Raw genomic sequence first — 21,475 nt, forward strand, 5'->3', positions numbered from 1 at the left:
CTTCGGCAGCAAACAGGGTGTTTGTTCATTCCCGGGTCTGCAGAGCCGGGCACAGGCAGCCAGGGGCATGCACGCAGAAGCAGAAAAAGCAAACTGGTTTATCCTAATGAGAGTACCCCTGTACCCTTCATGCCTCCTCCAGTTTTCCATCAACTGAATACTCTGGAGTTACAATCGAATGTGATTTACTAAGGATAGTGATTAACTAAGGGTAATCTTGTGACGGGTCTGACTCCAGCTTTCACCTGAAGATCCCCTGCCTTGTCTGCTGAGTTGTCAAGCGACATCTTCCCATCTTTCTGTGTTTGGTGATGAATATCTCGCCCTCTTTGATTTCATAGACATTTGTGATGAGCTGTGGAATGTCATTTCCTGATTTGTATTCTATTTTCCCTTTGTTTTGCTGTTGACTTGAAGACCGATCCCCTGATTCACGATTAAATTACAGTTGCCTTATCTGTTAATGATTTCCTACTGGTTTGAGAGTCATTAGCTTCTTTGTGCCCTGCAGACCCAATGGTGTTGGGAGCTGGGCAGGTGCTCACTGCTAGGCTGTGCTATTCACGTGTTGGACATAAGTCACCTCACAGAACATCAGCGTCGGACAAGGACATCCTGAGACCAGGGTGAAGTGACACAGGACAGCACCAGGTTGCATTTTGTCTAAGCACAGACAAAGACACGGCACCGTGTGACTCACACACCACCAAGCAGCCCCCGGGCCCTGCTAGCAGGAACGAAGGTAGCTTCTTTCCTATCACACCTTCATCCTCACTCCATCGATACTTACTGAGGTGCCCAGTCACAGAATTGCTCCCACTTCCTAACGACGCCAATCTAGAGTGAGCACCCATAGATATCCCCCAAGATCACTCATCCACAGCCAACATCCTGTGCGTGTTCTGTCTCACACCTTCCCATGAGGAGGCCCGTGTCCCTGAGGTGTGTTTTCTCCCTCGCAGCAGTGATGAGCAAATCCAGCCGTTTGCCCACCAGTGGTCCTGGTGGTCTTTGAAGGAGGAACGCTGACACACGTGACCTCTTCTCTGTCAACTTTTTTTATGCGTCTTTGAGTTGGATTATGGGCGCGGGTTTGTGTCTCCAGAGTGTGTGGTTGACATAGAAAAGTTTTGTTTTCCCTCATGGATTTTCATCTTCAGGTCTCGCTTAGAGAATTTTTCATTTCACAATTTTAAAAACTTCATCTATATTTTCTCCCTAGGGGAGAAGGGTCCAGAGCTGAAGGGAAACAGAACTGTTTGAATTCTGGAGGACATATTGGGTGGAGCAATATGAAGGAATTCTAAGGAGAACTGCAAAGTTCACATCTTCTGCTTTATACTTTATAAGTATGTATGGGCCTACATGTATTTGATATATGTTGTGTTTAATAAATGTTCTCTCTTGAAGTAAAGACTTCTATGCCTGCTTGTGTTTATGAGAATAACAAAAACTGCACCACGAGTCCCAGAGTGATGTGCACAAGGACTAGCTCCAGGGATGAGCACTTTAGACCATTTACAACCTTAGGGCATTAAATCACACTTTGGTTAATATCTGTACGCTCTAGCTGTTAAATACATATTACGTAAACTTCCTTGGGTAAGCTACATGTTGAGAATATATCTAAGACCCTCACAGATGAAGGAAGACAAATAACATCCATGTCAAGATAATTTTAATATACAATAATGTATGAGTCATACAGTATATTTGAGGGAGATGGGCAGAGACAGAAAACTAAATACATTTTAGATAGGTGCTCTCTGATACGGTATCTATAAGATACATATGACTTTTAAATTAAAAGTAAATCCTATTAAAAGTTCAACGGCTCTGCGCAATAGTCACACTTCCAGGGCTCAACAGCCAGTTTCAGCCAGTGGCTGCCATTTTGGAAGTGCAGATGTGGAACAATCCCTTGGCCCAGAATGTTCTATTGGACAGAACTGCGCTTCATGTTGCCTGGGCCTCAGGTCACAGCACCAGACCCATGAAAAATGAGAGGGCCAATATCCTTTCTCTGACAGACGACATCAGGTTTCTGTCCGGGACGTGAATACATATTAACCTGGTGTATAATGAACTGAGGTGGGTTATCTGGGTCTGGTGCCTTCAGGCACAGACTGTTCCCAGTTCTGAACAGATAACACCTGTCCCCCCACTTCCCTTTGCAGAATGAGGGCACTCTGAAATCACACTTCCAGGGGGTCAGCTTTCTTCTAGAATAACACAGGGGCAAAGAAGAGTTTGGCGGTGCAGGGATCCCATCGCAGGCAGAGGGATTCTAGATTGTGAGGAGGAAGCAAAGGCAAGGGCATGTGGGAGACTCTCCCTGGTTTATCCAGAAGAACGATTCTCATAATGTGGTCTGTGGAACTGAAGTTTCTAGGATGCTTTTCACGGGATCTATGAGGTCAAAACTATTTTCCTAAGATTAAGGGCATGATATGCCTTTTCACTCTGCTGGCATTTGCATGGAGGTAAACTTAGCAAGAACAGAGGTGAGGATACCCAACTGCAATAGCAGGTATTCTTCACCACAGCTCACTCACAAACTCAAAAACAAGGCCAGTGTCACTTAACAACATGGTTAAAGGATTGAACATTATCACCATTACTGAATCATCATTCTTAAAGCAAAAAATTTAACATACCTTGGCTTCCAGTCAGGTTGGCTGTGTAAGTGAATGTAATATTCTCATCACCCCATGACCAGATAAAAATTACAACTACACTCAGAACTCCCTGTAACTACTGAACAGAAGTCCTGCAACTACAAAATAAAGAAGCCATAGCCAGACTGGCAGGCAGGCCAGAGATGCAGACTGGGCTGGTCCCACACTCACATGCGGGGAGTAAAAATCAAGAGGGCTATCTCGGCTGTGGAGGTCCCCGCAGAGGAGTGAGGAATCCCAGCCCCATACGAGGTTCCTCAGCCCAGGGTGTCAGAGCAGGAAGTCAGGTCTCTGCAACTTCTGGTTGTAAAGAGCAGCAGTGGTTGCAGCTGAGTGAGACGGAAGCATCTGGAGTCCCAGGCAGTTCCTCTTAAAAGGCCCGCATGCACATGGACTTACTCTGAGCTCCAGAACTGGCACAGCAGCTCAGAAGGCACCAGGAACACATGAGAAGTAACTGAATTGTCTGACATTAGGGTGAGAGCTGAGGGGCAACCTTCTCCCGGAAGTACTGCCAGAGACCATTGTTCCTTTTCTGAGTCCCCCGCCCCCACCTTAGAGCAGGCAGGCAGACACCATATCCGAGTCTCCATCAGCCTGGCTCACACTCTGCCCCACCCTCCTGATTCCCTGAAACCCCACTCCACCCAAATTGCAGGTCCGCCATGACCCTTTCAGTGATATTTCCATACAAACAGCTTTTCTTCACTCATGCTGTGGATTTTCCTGAAATGTCTCAAACAAGCAGCATCTGGCCTTGGTATGCCCTTTATTTCTAGCTCAGTGGCCCCATGCCCCGTGCTAGTGACAGCTGGCCTTGGTTTGTAGCTTGGCCTCTCCCAGGCACCTCCAAGCCCGGCACAAGTAGCAGCGATCTGCAGATTGCTTTGTAGTTCACACTGGGTGGTCCTGGGTAGGACATAGGTGCTGGCTGGCCATGCTCAGAACCTCCCAAGAGGTCCCGAGCCAGCACACCTGATGGACAGCCTCAGACCACAAAAAGCATCATTCACCCACCTCCACAGCAACACACTAAAGGGCAGTCTCAGCAGGCACTGGAGCCTCCACCATGACTGCAGTCAGTCCTTGCAGCCGATCAGCAGGTGGATAAATCCCCTCCATTGCCAACAGCAGTCATGACTCAACTACAACAGCAGAGCACACACTTCCCACAAGGGGGAGCGCACCTGGACTGCCCAGTTTGGGAGACAGGGAGGCTGTACCCCTGGACCCTACAGGATACCCACTACATAAGGACACACTGCCAAGACCAGGAGACTCAGCATCTCTACCTAACACAGAGAAACAAACACAGGGAGCCTGCCTAAGTGAGGAGACAAAGACACGTGTCCCAAATGAAAGAATGGAACAAAACTCTAGAAAAAGATCTAAAAGGAACGGGGACAAGTGATCTACCAGATACAGAGTTTAAAACACCAGTTGTAAGCATGCTCAGTGAACTTGGGGAAGAGTAAAGGAAGGTAATGTGAACTATAACAAAGAGGTCGTCATCGGCGGCGGCAGCCGTCCGTCTCGAGAGACAATGGTGTAGCCTCTTAAGAGTCTATCTGCACCGCCGAGAATGGCTGTGCAGTCCAACTCGGGAGTGACACGGTATCTGTCTCCTCCTGTGTTGAATCGACATCTTACGATGACGCTGGAGTGTCCTCTCCAGTGAAGCTGAAGCTACAGAGCCTGGGCAGGGTGATATGGAGGGTCTGCTGTTGCCCATGCAGCAGACCCCCCCATCTCTTCGCAGCTGAAGGATCCAAGGGAAAGACGGAGTCAATACAGCTTGGCTTCAGGTGCGCCGCAGGAGTTGCCGGTGTTGACTACAATGTCAAACCGCCTTAGGGACTCCGGCTCCGGATTTTCTGTCGGGGTTTACTCCCTTAGCCTTTCCCCTGAAGAGGTATGCCACAAGGCAGCGGAGGTTTTTTGGAGTCAGAGTTTTCCTTCTCTGATGTGCCCTGACTGGAAGATCGAACCAGTGACACTTAGCTCGCAGGCCGACACTCAATCCAGTGAGCCAAACCAGCCAGGGGGTAGGACACAAAAACTGGAGAAAGAAAAAATAAAGAAAACATTATAAATGAAAAATTCAATTACTGAAATGAAGAAAACATTACAGAGAATCAACAGGACAGGAGTTAAAGCACAGGATAAAAAAATAAGTCAGGAAGATAAGAAAGGAGAAAACACCCAAACAGAATAGCAAAAGGATAAATATATACCAAAAAAATGAGGATTGTAGGAGGCATATCTGGGACAATTTCAGGTGCACAAATATTCACACCAAGGGGCTGCGCTAAAGAGAAGAGATGGAGCAAGGAATTGAAATCCTATTTTAAAAAATAATGACAAAAACTTCCCTACCTGGTTAAAGACGTAGAGATACAAGTCCAGAAAGTGAAGAGTCCCAAACAAGATGAACCCAAAAAGACCACACCAAGAAACACCATAATTAAAATGCCAAAGATTAAACACAAAGATAGAATTTTAAAAGGACCAAGATAAAAGCAGTTAGTTACCTACAAGGAGCTCCCATAAGACTGTCAGCTGATTTCTCAACAGAAACTTTTCAGGTGAAAAGAGACTGGGAAAGCTTTCATTTTTAATAGAAGGACAGATAAAGAGCTTCCCAGACAAGAAAAAGCTACAAGAGTTTATCACCACCAAATGAGTATTGTGAGAAATTTTAAAGGGTCTTCTTTAAGAAGAAGAAGAAAAATAAGAATATATGAATAATAAAATGGCTATAAACTCATAGTTATAAAAAATTACTTTAAATAAAAATAAATTAATTGCTGTCATCAAAAGACATATGGTGGCTGAATGAAAAACAAAAGAACTCTTACATATGCTGCCTACTAGAGACTCAGTTCAGATCAAAAGACAAACACAGACTGAAAGTAAAGGGATGGCAGAAGACATTTTATGAAAAGGAAAATAAGCAAACAAAAAAAGCTGGGTTAGCAATACTTAAACTAGGCAAAATAGACTTTAAAAAAAGGCAATAAACCAAGAGAGAAAGAAGAACCCAGTAGTTTCATTTCATGGTATTTATCTGAAGAAACCGAAAGCACTAAATCAAAAAGACACATACATTTGTTTGTGCATTGCAGTATTATTTACAAAAGCCAAGATATGGAAGCTACCTACGTGTTCGTCAGTAGACGACCTGATACAGCAGTGGTGCGTATATGCAACACAATATAACTCAGCCACACACAGGACAGGATAGAATCTCGCCTTTGGCAACAACATGGATGGAGGGTGTTGTGCTGAATGAAATAAGTCGGTCAGAGAAAGACAAATGCCAGGTGATTGTACTTACATGTGGAATCTAAAGAACAAAATAAATGAACAGGCTGAGCAGACAGACTCATAGGTACAGGGAGCAGACTGACGGCTGCTAGATGGGCGGGGGTTAGTGGGATGAGTGATAAAGGTGAAGGGATTAAGAAGTAGAGATGGGTAGTCACAGAACTCTCACAGGGGTATGAAGTCCGGCACAGGGAGTAGAGTCAGTAATGTTGTAATAACTTTGTACGTTGTCAGATGGGTGCTATACTTCTCAGGGTGAGTGGTTCATAATTTATATAAATATCTAATCACAGAGTTGTACACCTGAAACTAATATAATATTGTCCATCAACTATAATTTAAAAATAAGAAATATTTTTTAAAAAGAAGATAAATATATGTTGAATTCCTTATATTTTGAATTCTTAACTGTCCTTAATGAACACAGAATGAAAAAATAAATATGGAATGTCATGTTCACTCAGAGCATGGGTGACACAGAAACTGGGATTATTAAGGCTTGGTTACCTGGCACACACGTTCCCAAACACGAGTGTGAGCTTCTCCCCAAGAAGAGTCAGCTGGCACTGACCGCTGACCGTACTTGTCTTGATAAAATGGAAGCTCTGAGGGGGAAACCAGGGATCTGGAGAACCTGTCTCACCGTGGAAGCCAGGCAGCTTCCCGGCGCTGACAGAGTTTTCCAGTGGGACCTGCGGTGAAACGAACAAAGGTGACTCTTTGATAACGTGTCACTAACCGCCCCAACACTGGGAGATCCCATCACCCGGGAAAACAAGGCACGACCCTTAGACAACCAGGCGTCAGTACAGGGGCCGCACAAGCAACGTCACAGAACAGGACGTTCTCACTGTCCGGCGTCGGGTCCGCTCTGCACGGAGCCTTTCAGGACCTACCGCCTGCGCAGCTTCGTTGAACGATCGGGGACGAGGATCCGCGCTCGTCTGAGAGGTCAGTACAGTGCTCTCCCTGCGTGTGTGTGTGAGGCTGTGCACTTTTCCACGCACGGTCACCAGAATAACAGGTTAAACGCAGACGCAGATGTGAAAGTCCATTGGTCTTCCAATGGTGCTGACAGGTGCGCAGACTTGTAAAAATGCAAAATGTAGCAGATCCACTGTTCTCACCACTTCGTGTATTTAGGAAATAGTTATTTTTCATAAAAAGTTATTTCTGTTTACATGTAGGTTATTAATATTATCCTAAATGAATTATTTTTTCTGTTTTATCCCTTGCATGGTAATTGATAGATACACGTCACACAAAATTACTTCCTAAGACTGTACAGATGATCTGAAACCAAGATGTTAGACTCACTGAATGAAATAGCCGCTGGGCCAGAACTCAGGGAGACAGGGGGGCAGACAGATCTCTGAACTGTTAATTATGGTCTCGGACGCTGAGCTAAATCCGGCCGGCAGGATGATTGGCCAGTAACGGAGGACTGTGGCCCGCTCTAACAGCTGACAGTGGGAAGCCTCATCCTCCGTTTATTAGGATTTCAAAAGTTACTAGAACAGGGGGTGAGACATTTCAGCCAACAACAGGAGAATTTTACAAGTGAAAGAATCCTTACACAGTATCATTAATATGTAAAATACGGCCAGGGTAACTCCTGGTTTAGCTAGCACCTGTCAGGGAAGCAAGGCAGACCCGCTAATCCTCAAGGCCAGCTCCGTTGTGAGACTTTATTAACAAGGAGGCAGACGGAGTACTCAACAGAACCCGCTGTTCCCAGGATTCCACGACTCAGTGGCCTCCACGGCCTAGAGCTGAAGGCGGAGACAAGAGCTGCTCATCGTCTCCTGGGTCACAGGACACCTGGGCGGAGGGGCCTGAGAGTGCCCCACCCAGAGACCTGTCTTCCTACAACAGGTCTCCGTGCGGGAGGAGGGGTCAGAGCACCGTCCGGGGTCCGCAGGCCTGGCTCTCAGGGTCTCAGCCAAAGGACCGGGTCTGCGGAGGAGACTCTCATTGTTGGGGTGTCCCCATATCCCCCGGGCTTCCCCTCTGCATCTCACGGGTCCTTCTGCCTGGAAACTTATGACGCTCAAGCATCTCTCACTCCCATTGGCTGTCCGAACTCTCAGGAGCCAATCAGCGTCACCGTGGTTTCGTGTATAAAGTCCTCACCTAGAACCCGAATTCCTTCTCCCCAGACGCTCGGGGTGCGTCATGGCCCCCCGACCGCTGCTCCTGCTGCTCTCGGGGGCCCTGGTCGTGACCGAGAGCTGGGCCGGTGAGTGCGCGGTCGGGAGGGAACGGCCTCTGCGGGGCAGGAGCGAGGGGACCCGGCGGGGGCGCGGGACCCGGGAAGGCGCGTCTCCAGCAGCCCGAGTCGGACCCCAGACCCCCTTCTCCCACCCCCTCCTCTCCATCACCGATCCCGGGCCCGCAGCCCCCACGGCCGACCGGGACCCAGGACACGCGTCCTCCCGCCCCCAGGCACCCACACCCTGAGCTATTTCGGCATCTTCGTGTCGGGACCAGGACGCGGGAAGTCCCAGTACCTCGGCGTCGGCTTCGTGGACGACACGGAGTTCGTGCGCTACGACAGCGGCGCCGCGGGGTCGGGGATGGAGCCGCGGGTACCGTGGCTGGACCTGCAGTGGGTGCGGCAGGTGGACCCCCAGTTCTGGGATGAGTGGACGCGGTTACTCAAGGGCAGACAACACATGTTCCGAGCAAACCTGAACAGGCAGCGCGCGAAGAACCACCAGAGTCAGAACGGTGAGCCATGCGCGCCCGGGTCCCGGGTCGCCCATCCCCGCAGGCCGGCCGGGGTCTCCCCGAGGCTGCGAGACTAGTCGGGTCGGGGGTACACCTGTCCTGGGGGCGGGACTCAGTGAGCGGGACTCACCTAGGGACGGGGTCAGTGTCGCACACCGTCCAGGAAATGAGTGGCTGCTTCGTGGGGTCGGATCTGCGCCTCCTCCACGGGTACAGGCAGTTTGCCTACGACGGCACCGACCACATCACCCTGAAAGTGGACCTGAGCTCCCGGACCACGGCCGACACGGCTGTTGAAGTCCCCGTGGGTCGCAGTTTCATGCAGGACTCTGAGGTGAAGATCTGGAGGCTTCAGGTGGAGGACTTTTGCAACTACTGGCTCCACATCTTCCAGGAGAAGGGGAATGAGACGCTGCTGCGGGCAGGTACCCAGGCGCGGGCCTCGTCTGTGGGCTGGGGGTGGGGGGGCTTCCCGCAGGGAGAGTTTGAAAAGGGGGTCAGTGTCGGAATCCCCCTCCTGGTGGAGACAGGGAAGAGACCCCGAGCTCTCCTTATGCTGTGACTCACCCGCGCGCCCCGCTTCCTCTGAAGGACAATAAGGGGCCCGTCCTCTCCGTGAAAGAGCGCACAGTGGGTTCCTTACACCCTGCGGCCACCGGGTTACCCCGACGCTCTCCCTCGTTCTCGGACTGAGACCTGGGGGCCCGGCCCCGGCTTTGCGGAGTCATTCAGCCGCCACCTGAGTCTGCGCTCTCCCCTTAGAGCCTGGAGACTCCTGCTCCAGGTTCTCGCCCTGATTCTGGAACTTTCCAAGAAGTGGGAGACTATCCAGGTGTCCCTGTGCAGGCTGGTGTCTGGGTTGTGCGCTCCCTGCCCCCACCCCAGGTGTCCTGTCTGTGCTCAGGGTGGTCACGTGAGCGCTGCTGGAGGGTCCCAAGTCCAACACAAAGTTCCTGAATGTTCTCACCTGCCCCTCAGAGCCCCCAAGGACACACGTGACCCGCCACCCCGTCTCTGACCGTGAGGTCACCCTGAGGTGCTGGGCCCTGGGCTTCTACCCCGCGGAGATCGCCCTGACGTGGGAGCGCGACGGGGAGGACCAGACCCAGGACATGGAGCTGGTGGAGACCAGGCCTGCGGGGGACGGGACCTTCCAGAAGTGGGCGGCCGTCGCGGTGCCCCCTGGGGAGGAGCAGCGATACACATGCCGTGTGCAGCACGGTGGGCTGCCAGAGCCCCTGACCCTGCGATGGGGTGAGGAGGGGCTGTGGGCACAGCGCCTCGTCTCGGGGCGTCCCTGAGCGCGGTCAGGACTCGGGCCTGAGGCTGGCCTCTCTCCTGCCCCTCGCAGAGCCCCCTGCTCAGACCAGCGTCATCATTGCGGGCATCGCTGTTGTCCCGAGTCTCCTTGGGGCGGCGGCCGCTGGAGCTGTGACGTGGAGGAGGAGGTGCTCAGGTGGGCGAGGCGGGATGCGTGTCCTGTGTCCCTGGGGGTCAAGCCCCAGGGGACTGTGCTGTGCCTGGTCAGTGGCCCATCACATCCCCGCACGGGCGCGTTCCCATCGGCCCTATTCGCTGACACTTACTCTTCAGCGAGGCCCGTGGGACAGTGGAGGACAAATCTGTCACCTGATGACTAGTGACGGGGACTGAGTCCCAGTTGTCACAGGTCAGAGGGGAAGGGCCCTGCTGAGGACAGATGTCCACACAGGCTGTAGGTCCAGTCCCCACACATGCACTTTCCCCGTGTTTGCTGGTCCTACCCTGGGTGTTCAGTCACAGTTCTGGAAACTTCCCTGCACTTTAGGGGTACGGGGTTCCTCTAGGGTCACAGGATGCAGCCTTTCCCCTGCCCCCACTTCTCACAGAGCCCTTCCTTCCTACAGGGAGAAGCAAGGAGATCTCCGCCCAGGCTGCCTGTAAGTCTGGGTGCAGGGAGGGGCTGTCTGGGACCCCGGATAGTGGAGGCTGAAGCCTGTTGAGGGTTCACCGCCCCCCCCCAGCTCTGCTGTTGTGTTCTCCCCCAGGCAGTGACAGCTTGCAGCACCCCTCTGTGTCCCTCGCAGCTCCTCATGGTGAGACCCTGAGGGCAGGAAGGGGGGGCATTGGGCCTGAGGGGCACAGCTGGGTGTCGAAGACTCTCAGAGTAGGACACTCTGAGCAGACGGGGGTGCTGAGGGAGTATGAGCACCTCTGAGACTGACCTGGCTGTGTTCACGGTGACTTTCTCTCCCCGCGTGACGTCGCTGCTCTGTAGGGGACTTGGTGCTAAAGCTCATTCAAGCTGGGACTGAAGCATCCCTGACCGCTGTCTCTGCAACCGGCATCAGACCGTCATGAGAGGAGCTGGTCACCAGGACCCCCTCCCCCAGGGACCTACTTATTAGTAGGGTGTGGGCAACCACTCCTCATGGTTTAAGGAACTGTAGCCCCGGCCTGAGCATGACGAGCTGCCAGCATCCTGGCCGCGCCTGCCTCTAAGTCTCAACATAAGGCTGAGGAACATGACTCACAGCCACTCAGAGGGTTGTCATGGGAACTGGATCAAAGGGCGCTTGTTAAGCTCATGGTGCTTTAGAACTTGCTCTGCTTTTCTTATCAGCAATGTGCTGTCAGCTACCTCTAGCAGGGAGTGTATGGGACCCTGCACCTTGCCTGAATGTTTTACAAACCTTGACGCTAATAAGTCAGTGTGACTCCCAGATTTTTGTATTTTACCTGTTACTGTCAAACCTCTGAATGCGATAGACGGTTTATGAATTTTGTATCTTGTATGTGTCCTCCTCAATAAAAGGCATGAGGGATGAAGGTTTGACTGCTGGTCTGCACTAGAGAGGCAGTCACCTTCCTTCCCCCAGACATAAAGAAATGTCCCGGGTAAAAGTTATTTCATCAGACATAACAAAGTGTCCTGGGTAAGTTTGTTCCGCTGTGGTCACGAAGCCTCTGCTGGACATAGCGGCTTCCAGCCGAGCCTGGGGTGTGTGTGGCCCTTCCGCCATAGTAGGTGCAGATAAAACACAGCTTAGGGAATAGGATCAATAATGTTGTCGTGACTGCGTATGGTGTCGGATGGGTGCTAGAGATCTGGGGAGATTACTTAATAAGGTGTACGAATGTTTCATCCCTGTGCTTTGCCGCTGAAACTAACAATGTATGATGTTGACTATAATTAAAAATTAAAAAATTATAAACTCACAGACACAGACAACAGTGTGGTAATTGTGTGGGGGTGGGGAGGGTACGGGTGGATAAATGGTGATGGAAAAATATAAAGAAATAAAAGTAATTATTTTACATGAAAAAAAGTGATAACTTTGCTTTTCATGCCCAACATTCTGACAGCCGTTTGTGGAGAAATATGAGTGTTTTGTAGCCAGCCCACAAGCGATCCTGGTCTCAGACACATTCGGAACCACGTGGCTCAGTGACGGGATAGGGCCCAGGTGGGGAAAGGACTTAAATCCACACTTACATATTTTTTCTGGGGAAGGAGAGGTAGGTCACGTATTGTCATGAGATACAGACGGTACCGCCGTCTTCTCTCCCGTGAGGGGTAGACAAGTAGAAGGTTCAGAAAGTGGGTCTCAGATTAGCATAATGAAAATCTCTGAACGTTAACTCTGCAATGATTCCCGAGTGATTTCTTGGAAAAAATGGAATCCAAAACTGTATTATTATTCTTTTATTTTTATTTATTTTTTTGCTGCCAAAGCTGTATTGTTTCCATTTGGCCCAATGCATGGGAAAGAACTCCTGGGTGGTTCAAAGGGTGTCCAGTGGTTTCAGGGAGAGTCTCAGGCAAAAGGCAAACAACAGGGGGTGCAGAGGGGCCCCCCAAAGGCTCCTGGGATCCACAGGCCCCTGGTCGTGCTTGAGAGGGAGTCTTTCAAGGAGACACTGGCCCGGCCCAGCCTGGGGGCGGCCAGCATGGGGGATGAGCCAGGTGTCCCCCATCTTCTTGATGAGCTTCACCTGCTCGTCCAGGACGTGCTTCTCCAGGGCGACCCGGGGCTGAGGGGCTGTGTGGGCAGAACGGGGCCTGGTTCAGGGGCTTTTCCACGGCCAAGGTGGCTTCCCTGGTGTCCTGGGTTTGACCCCATCATCATGGAAGGCTCCAGTGTGTCCTGGAAAAGAACGCGGCTCCCGTGCTGGTTTTGCAGCTTTAAGAGACGCTCAGCACCGTCATGCTTCTCCCTGGCCAACTCTCAGAAGAAGTGGCCCACACCCTGCACAGCCACGCTGTCCCTTTCGAAACAGAAGCCCAGAGGGAGGGGGTGCGGGAGGCCTGCAGGTGCAGGGGGGCCGGGCGGTGGACGGCAGCCCCCACCTTCTGGGATAGTTCTGACACATCTGGGAGCTCATGGTTGATCAGCAATGAGAATTATGGTAACAAAACGCTGCTGGCTGGTCTCAGAGGCTGGGGATGGCTGAGGTGGGTCCGAAGGTGGTGAACGGAAAACAGTTTGAGGGTGGCTGGAGAGAAGGAGGGTCCATGTCGGTTCGTCCAAACCCTGCTGAAGCAGCAGACAGATCCCAGGACCGCAGAGGGGACTGTCAGAACCCAGACTTCTCTAATGTAAACGTAGAAGGATTTCTGTGAGGGGTACTGGGGCCTTGTTTTATTGCAGCAAAAGCCACAGAACAGACCTGAGGCCGAGAGCAGCCAGGACTGTGGGACTAAACATTAGAACGTACGGGAAGACCAGCCTGGGTCACATGGGATGACAGTGTGAGACCTGGGGACAGAGCTCAGACAAGAGCAGGAGCTGAAGGAGAGGGTCCTGGTGGGAAACACAGTGACCGGAGCTCCTGGCGCAGAGTGTCCTCCACCCCAACAGCGATGTGACTCTGAGCTCAGCTGCTCCCCAAGGGACATGGGACACTTTCTCAGCCTCCTGCCCGCTGCTCGCGAGGGGTGACTCAGTCATGGCCACCACTGTCACCAGGCGGGCCTGAGGGCGCCATCTTGCGGTCCAACTCCGATGTCACATTCATTGTCCTCATGGTCTGGCCCAGCGTCTCCGCGGTGCGTCACCTGCCCAGACACCACCAGAGGCGGCAGCACGTCCACACCCCGCAGCCACCACCGAGGCCTCCAGTGACCAGAGCCGCCCACACTGTCCCGATGCTGGGCGTCCCCTCGGTTTTATTCGCTGCGTTCCATTTTTGTTTTTTATGCCACTGCATTTGTATGTTCTCATCCATGGCTACTGCAGACCGCTCATGCTTGTCTGCATGTTTTCCCTCTTTTAGTCCCGTCCTACTGATCCTCAGGGATCCTAGGGCTCCCGCGTTGTTGAAATCACAGTTCAAATGCTAATATACAGACAGCACGACCGTGCCCTGCCTGGTGGGGCTCAGGGACTGAGCACCGGCCAGAAAAATGTCACTACACAGCGGGTGTAGGTTTGATTCCATAGATGAAGATAAGGAACCTGGCAGATTTAAAAAGTGTTTTTCTACATTATTTTGTATCTTTATTTCACTCATATTTCTCCAAAGTCCTTTCATGCTACACAGAATCTGGATATAGCCTTATGGGTAGTTTCTCTTTTATTTTAATTAAAAAAAATTTTTATCCTCACCCAAGAACATAGGTCATCAAAAGTTTCTTTTAGTTGTAGTAGAGCATATCTCCAGGTGGGGGGAAGCCTTTCCACTTCCATCAGCCACAGCAAGCAAGGTGGTTAAAGTAATCCTTGAACAAATTATCCCCAGATTTGGCTTAGTTGAAAATATTGACTCAAGATAATGAGAGTCATTTTACCTCCCAAGTGTTAAAGGGCATTATGAATTCTCTAGACATCAAATGGGAATATCATACCCCCTGGTACCCTCCTTTTTCAGGTTGAGTAGAATACATGAACCACACCCTAAAGAAACAACTAACTAAATTGATCTTGGAGACCAAGTTACCATGGACCAAGTTTCTTCCATTGGCTCTCCTCAGGATAGGACAGCTCCTAGGAAGGATATTGGGATATCAACCTACCAGTTCCTATATGGACTCCCTTACCTAGGAGAGAGGACTGAGTTACCCACCCGAGTGACCAAGGATCAGTTCTTAAAGAATTATATATTGGCTCTTTCATCTACCCTTGCCTCTCTCAAGGTGAAAGGCCTCCTTGCCCAGACCCCAACGCTTGAGTTCCTGGTTCACCTCTTTCAGCCTGGTGACGAGGTCCTGATCAAGTCCTGAAGAGAAGAGAAACTTCTGCCAACGTGGGAGGGACCATTTCAGGTGCTCCTGACCACTGAGACTGCCGTGAGAACTGCTGAAAAGGGGTGGACTCATTACACTGGGGTAAAGGGACCCCTAGAAGAAAAGGCAGAGGCTAAATGGGAAGTAACCTCAGAGCAGGGGAGGGACCCTCTGAAGTTAACTCTCAGGAAAAAGTCATCTCCCCCAGGTGGGGGAGTGGGCTCTTTATAATGCTCTGCTGGATAACAGTCTTTTTCCAGGGCACTCTGGGCTGGGTCAGGACAATAACCCTAATAATTAATGTAACTGAAAGTACAAATCCCCAAACTCTGAAGTTTGATGCATGCCAAGTTTTGTCTTGTGGGAACCTTACTTATCAACACTGGCTGCCGTCTCTGGAAAAATATCTCTGTCCCTATCTGGAAAATAATGAAATTTTTACATACTTAGGGAACAGCCCTTGTCCTACCTGGGATGATGTCTGGTGGACAACGAAACCCGGTGGGCAAACGGCCGCTCCCCCTGAGCCAGTAAAACTGCTCCTGCCTCAAATAACTTTAAGCAAAGGAGCTCCTCCCCCAAAACTGCAAGCCTCCCCAGTGCAGCCCTCTTCTAACACTTAACTAGCCACAGGCCTTAAGTCAGGAACCCCATGTGGCTACCAGAGTTTACGGCCTAGGAGCTGATGTATCTGGCATAGATCCAGTAGGGTGGCTAGGTCTTCACTTAGTGACAACTCCTCCTTCCCTAGAAAATTTAACTTCCCCCAGCCGGACCTCAGAAATACTTCAGAAAAGACCCCAGAATGATCCAGCCAAGGTGAAAGTCTTTGAGGTATTAGATCTCAGATGAACCTTAGAGATAGAGACTGGGTACGGGGACACAAATGCTTGGGTAGAATGGGTCAAGTTTACCGTTAAATCCCTGCATAAAAGCAACTGTTATGCTCGTGCCTCAGGGAGACCCCAGGCACAGGTCGTACCATTTCCACTAGGCTGGGACTCTGACCCCTCTGGAGTGGCCTGTATGCTCGCTCTCTACCTGGATGAGAATGCATGGGGAAATGACACTTGCAGAAGCTTGTCTCTCCTCTTCCCTCTATAAGGAGTAATGGGACTCAATCCCTCCCTTCATACTCAGTGGGGCCCATGAATTACTCTTCTTGCCTCTCTAGATGGGAAGCGAATTTGGGTACCCCTGTGGGAGAACTCCTAACATGCACTCATACCAGAGATGCGAGCCGCCTTCACAGTGGGGCCGGCGACTCTATTCCCCTCCGAATCCCCAGAACAGATGTCTGGTGGTATTGTGGGCAGAGGAGCCTCTGGAAAATCCTACCTGACAGGTGGAGTGGAACCTGTGCCCTGGTTCAATTGGCTATCCCATTTACCCTAGAATTTCCAAAACCAATCCAGACTGCCCCTGTTAGAAAAAAGAGGTCAATGGCACCTGGTGGATCCTTTGACCCTCATATTTACATTGATGCTATTGGGGTTCCTAGAGGAGTTCCAGATAAGTTTAAGGCTAGAAATCAGATAGCAGCAGGGTTTGAGTCAGTCCTCTTCTGGTGGTCGACCATTAGTAAAAATGTTGATTGGATAAACTATATTTATTATAACCAGCAGAGGTTTATCAATTATACTAGGAATGTTATAGGAGGAATAGCTCAGCAACTAGATGCCACCAGTCGAGTGACCTGGGAGAACAGGATGGCACTGGGTATGATGCTGGCATAGGAGGGAGGGATATGTGTCATGCTCGGGGGCAGTGTTGTCCCTACATCCCTAATAATGTAGCTCCTGATGGATCTATCACTAAAGCTCTTCAGGGACTGACAGTCCTGCAAATGAATTAGCAGAAAACTCAGGTTCAGACAATCCTGTAACAGGATGGTTAGAGAATTGGTTTGGCAATTGGAAAGGAATGATATCTTCAGTTATAGTGTCTCTCACAGTGGTAGCCGGCGTCCTCATAGCTTTAGGCTGTTGTATTATTTTATGCATCAGAGGTTTAGTTCAAAGGCTAATTGAGACTTCTCTAACTAAACAAATGCCGGCCACATATAATAATCTCCTCCTCCTAGAGGCCAGAGGAAATCCTCACTATGAAAAAGAAAGTCAATAAATCCTCCTTAGGTGTGAGAGGGCAAATAGAAAGGTTTGAGTAGTCAATTTCCCAAAAGTAAAAGGGGGAATTGTGAAGGAGAAAGAAAAGTGACACTCAAATCAATAAGAAGTGATTAGCCGCAAAAGGGAAATGTGATAAGCAGGTTAAGAACACTTTCAAGAGGTGCTAGAGACACAGATGGTCAGAGTTAAGGAACATTTATCATCTGAGAAACAACCAGAGTTAACCCAGAGTGAAAAGGTCATAATATTTATAACCTGGGAGTTAACCGAGTGGGAGAGGCACCCATCATGGAAGATTTATCACTGGGAACTATGCATGGTTAGCGAGCTAAGGAAACTTATGCATGAGCTGATCGATACCCTTACTTGACTTAGTCAATCGCCTTAGATTGTAAGTCCAAAGTATCCAGCAGGAAAAACGGAGAGGAAAGGGAGGGGGAAGAATGGGGAGGATTACTCGCATTAGGAGAAAAGCGGCCTGCTCTTTGACCTGGCGCGCCCTTTGTTAGGCTGTGCCCGGACTTCCAAATCCGTGAATAAACCACGGCCTTGTTAACTGCTTAAGTCCTGTGTCCCGGTGTTTTATTGTGAGCATTTCTCACAATCTGCTCTGTTGTGGAAGTCTCTAGATCTATTTTTGACCAAGAAGACCTGGGAAAGGTCATGTGTAAACTGGTCGAGGAGAATTCCTTTTGAAACGCAGGACACAGGAAGGGTCATTCAGGGCTGATGAGTGTTCCAGCCTGAGCAAGTGAGCATGTCTCTGCCAAGGGCACATCTCTCTATGAGGCCCGTGGACCTACTGGAGAGAGAAGGCCTACCTATCTGTGTTTTGAATTATTGCTCTGTTGATGCTCTGAAAGGAAAAATTGAGGTTTCCCAGGGAAAGTTAAAACTTCACATAAAAGAAAGTAAATAAGGGAGAGCGTAAGGCATGAAAATAAAGAAGGTTTGTGAGCAGTATCTAGATGTTCTGTTGAAAGTTTTGAAAAGAAATTGTATGGTTTTAAGAATGGAAGGTATAATGCATGGAAATGCAGTTTTGAAGAACAAGGATTTTCCTTCATGGTTTTATATTTTTCTCCCTACCTGACTGATCCCTCCAGTATTTGGCATTCTAAAGATGTAAGCAATGACATAAGGTTTCTTTGCATAAAACTAATAAGACCAGCTAATGGCGGTTTTGTCAACTGAGGCTTTGACTGGGATGTCATGCATGAAGGAGGCATGCCTAGCCCTGAGGAATGGGAATTGACTTTCAAGGCTAATAAAAGCCAAGGAGGAAAAAGCCTGATACCCTGGTTGTTTGTGTGGTTCATGACAATTTTTCTAAGGAAGGTTACTTTCCTGAACTATGGCTAGGAGAAACCTTAATGCACTTATGAAAACCATGGGTTTTATAGGCAAGCCCAGATGACAAGTGTGTGGCTCAGCTTCTGTGCCCAGAAGGGCGGATTGAAAGTCAACCTGAATGTTCCTAGTGTGAGTTCCAGCAAAGCAGACTTAAAGATTGTATGTCATCAATTGCTGCTCTAGTTGTGTTTATGCAAGTAAACAGGTTAAATTAGAACTGGACTTAATGCAGTCCCTTTAATAAGAATGAGGGTAATTTTAAGGAGAAAAATTATGATTTGAGAAAAATCAGAATGCTCAGTGCAGCTAATTGTCTTTAACTCTGTTTTCATTTAGAAGTTAAAACTAGGTTTGTAACATCATCAGAAATGTTCAGTCTACAGACAAGGGGGACCTGTCAAATTGCCTCTGTTAAATATCATTCCAGCAAAGGCCCTGTAACTGAATGTCTCCACAGTTCTACAGATTCAGAGAATGGTTTGTGGGTTATGTTATATGATTTAACATGTATGTTCTCCCTTCTCCTTTCATAGGGCATAAGCCTATGATCTTATTACCTGAGTGATTGTCTGTACGAATAGGTCTCACTTAAGAACCCTGTCTGCATCACTGCCTCCTGAGACTCAATGGTTTGGCTGAACTAAGTGGTTGGGTTGATGAAGTATGGAGTGGCCTGTGGGCTTCACTTTAAAACTGGTTTCTCTTTTATGTCCCGTAGCTTGGACAGAGAGCCTAGGGGTCAAAGAGGGGAGAATCTGAAAACATTCCCCTCTGCCCAAACTAAGTTTAGTGGGCAAAAGGACTTTAAACAGGTGTGACATGACTTGCACACTCTCTGAAAAAGAAGACAATTTTTTTTCTAATGGAGGACATTAAACATTAATCCTTGCCTGTTGTCATCTAGTGGTTATAATTTTTAAAATTAATTAATTTGTTTATTTATCTTTAGAGAGAGGGGAAAGGAGAAAGAGAGGGAGAGAAGCATCACTGTGTGGTTGACTCTCACTCATGCCACTAACTGGGGACCTGACTAGGAATCGAACCAGCAACACTTGGCTCTCAGTCCAATGCTCGATAGTGGTTATAATTTTAATGATGCCGTTTAACCCTGTTGCCAAATCTGTTGCCCCAGAATACGACAAGGATGCCAGTTTGTTCAGCAGTGCCAGCCCTTGGAAACCAAGAATGCTGCTGCCTGGGGACAGCCAACTGACCTGACCTGGACTTTGCAAAGTCCTTCCTGATGTGGGAAGGCCAACCTCCTTTCCTCATTCCTACTCTATTAGGGATTTCTAGACCCAAGGGGAAATAGAACGATGGCCATGTCCAGCTTGAAGCAGCCAGGGGAACACAAGACCTTCACCCATTGTCCTTTATAAGATTATAAAGGGTCCTAAGTCTGAGAACGGAAATTGTTAGAGATGAAGGTCCTCAGGAGTTCCCCAGAGCCTGTGGTTGGGTGATAGGGGAAGAAGACAGCTTTTGGGGTGCCTTTCCATGGCTACGGCTGGTAGCTAGTGTCTTGGTTATACAGGTGGCCTTGGTTCTTCCAAGGCCCCAAGGAAATGGGAGAGATTTTAACTTATCACTAAGGCTCTGCAGGGACTGACTACACTAGCATATGAACTAGTGGAAAACCCAGGCATTGACAATCCTATAACAGGATAGTTAAAAAAAATTGCTTTGGCAATTGAAAGGGAATGATCTCATCAGCTCTCGTATCCCTCATAGTGGTAGCAGGCATATTCCCTGAATCAGAGGTGGAGCTCACAGGCTGATTGAGACTGCACTAACTAAACAGATGCGGGCAACTTTTCATAATTTCCTCCTCCTAGAGGCCAAAGGGAATCCTTGCTGTGAGGAAGAAAGTTGAGATATCCTTCTTAGGTCTGAAGGGATAAATAAAAAGGTTTGAGTAGTCAATTTCCCAAAAGAGACTGGGAGGATTGTAAGGGGCAAGGAAACTGGTGGGTCCAAAACCAGTAGAAAATAATTAGTAGAAAAGGACAAATGTAATTAAATCTTGAATCAGAGGGTCTCCGAGCCACAGTTAACAGGATCAGCACACTTACAAGTCAGGAAGGGGGCATTCCTCAGCTCAGCACAAATGCTTCTGAGGACAAAGGATCTCTGAGATCAAAGTGGGGAGATAGTCATCACCAAACTCTGGGAAATGGGAAAATGAAACTGGACAGCCCAGCAAACAAGATAGGGAAATTTCAACGAAGAGCTGGAGACAGACCTATAACCAGATCACCCTGAGTTAATGATCACCCTCAGTTAATTTAGTGAATCATGTTAGATTGTAACTCCGGAGTATTCAGCATGGAAAAATGGAGAAGGAGAAGTAAGGGAAGAGGTGAAAAGCAGGGTGGGAGGGAGTTTACTTGTGTTGGGATAAAAACGGCCAGCTCCATTTTGTCAGAGCCTGCATGCCCCTGGCTGGCTGTGTGCCCAACTCTGAAGACTTGTGAATAAACACCTCTTTTTGCTGCTCAAGGCCTGTGTCCCGGTGTCTTATAGTGAGCATTTCTCACAATCTGGGGCAGACCTTCCCTGTGTAGTTCTGGTATCCCTGTCACCTGTATCCCATAGGTCCCCCTCTTTTGGTTGACTCCCTCATTTCCCTCACTTGGCCTGGTAGTATTTTCCAAAAGAGAACGTGGACGGTTAACTATTAAAATCCTAAGCACATGAAGAAACCTTAGGCTATCCCAGCCCTTACTCACATCTTGACCTGATGTAGCATTTTGAGTTAGAAATACTTTTTTCTACAGAAATTGGAAGGCATTGCTTCAATGTCTTCTAGTCTCCAGGACCGTATTTGCCGCCTCTTGAAGTTTTCAAGCTCTTTTCCACCCTCTTTCTCAAATTCTATTGTGATGTGGCGTGGGGTGGGTTGTTTTCATCTGCTGTGGGAAGAATTAGATTAGGCCATTGAAAATATTAATTTTTATCTGTAAACTTTGAGAAATATTATTGAACATGTAAAAAGCCACTTCCTACTCATCCTTATTTTTAGACAGATGTTATAAACTTGTTGGAACCCCTGG

The 21,475-nt window shown here is 48.9% G+C and overlaps 1 protein-coding gene and 1 pseudogene across 1 annotated transcript; one reads left to right on the forward strand and one right to left on the reverse strand.

The window, feature by feature from the left end:
• The first annotated feature begins 8,180 nt into the window (after nucleotides 1-8,180).
• On the forward strand, nucleotides 8,181-19,440 carry LOC149995544 (saoe class I histocompatibility antigen, A alpha chain-like). Its single transcript, XM_090259258.1, has 8 exons — nucleotides 8,181-8,244; nucleotides 8,451-8,735; nucleotides 8,882-9,160; nucleotides 9,714-9,989; nucleotides 10,087-10,191; nucleotides 10,622-10,654; nucleotides 10,763-10,810; nucleotides 19,376-19,440. The coding sequence occupies exons 1-8, from the start codon at nucleotides 8,181-8,183 to the stop codon at nucleotides 19,438-19,440; spliced, it is 1,155 nt and encodes a 384-aa protein (XP_090115384.1).
• LOC149995545 (ferritin light chain pseudogene) lies at nucleotides 12,501-13,100 on the reverse strand (annotated as a pseudogene).
• Nucleotides 19,441-21,475: the final 2,035 nt, after the last annotated feature.

This window comes from Furipterus horrens, unplaced genomic scaffold (genome assembly GCF_987537825.1).
Source record: "Furipterus horrens unplaced genomic scaffold, mFurHor1.1.pri manual_scaffold_13, whole genome shotgun sequence".
NCBI classification, from domain to species: Eukaryota; Metazoa; Chordata; class Mammalia; order Chiroptera; family Furipteridae; genus Furipterus; species Furipterus horrens.

Excerpts from the sequence above, each read along its gene's own strand:
- LOC149995544 (XM_090259258.1), top strand. The coding sequence starts at position 8,181 with ATGGCCCCCCGACCGCTGCTCCTGCTGCTCTCGGGGGCCCTGGTCGTG. Across the intron at positions 9,161-9,713 it reads TGAGACGCTGCTGCGGGCAG|AGCCCCCAAGGACACACGTG; the intron begins GTACCCAGGCGC and ends CCTGCCCCTCAG. Across the intron at positions 10,655-10,762 it reads GATCTCCGCCCAGGCTGCCT|GCAGTGACAGCTTGCAGCAC; the intron begins GTAAGTCTGGGT and ends GTTCTCCCCCAG.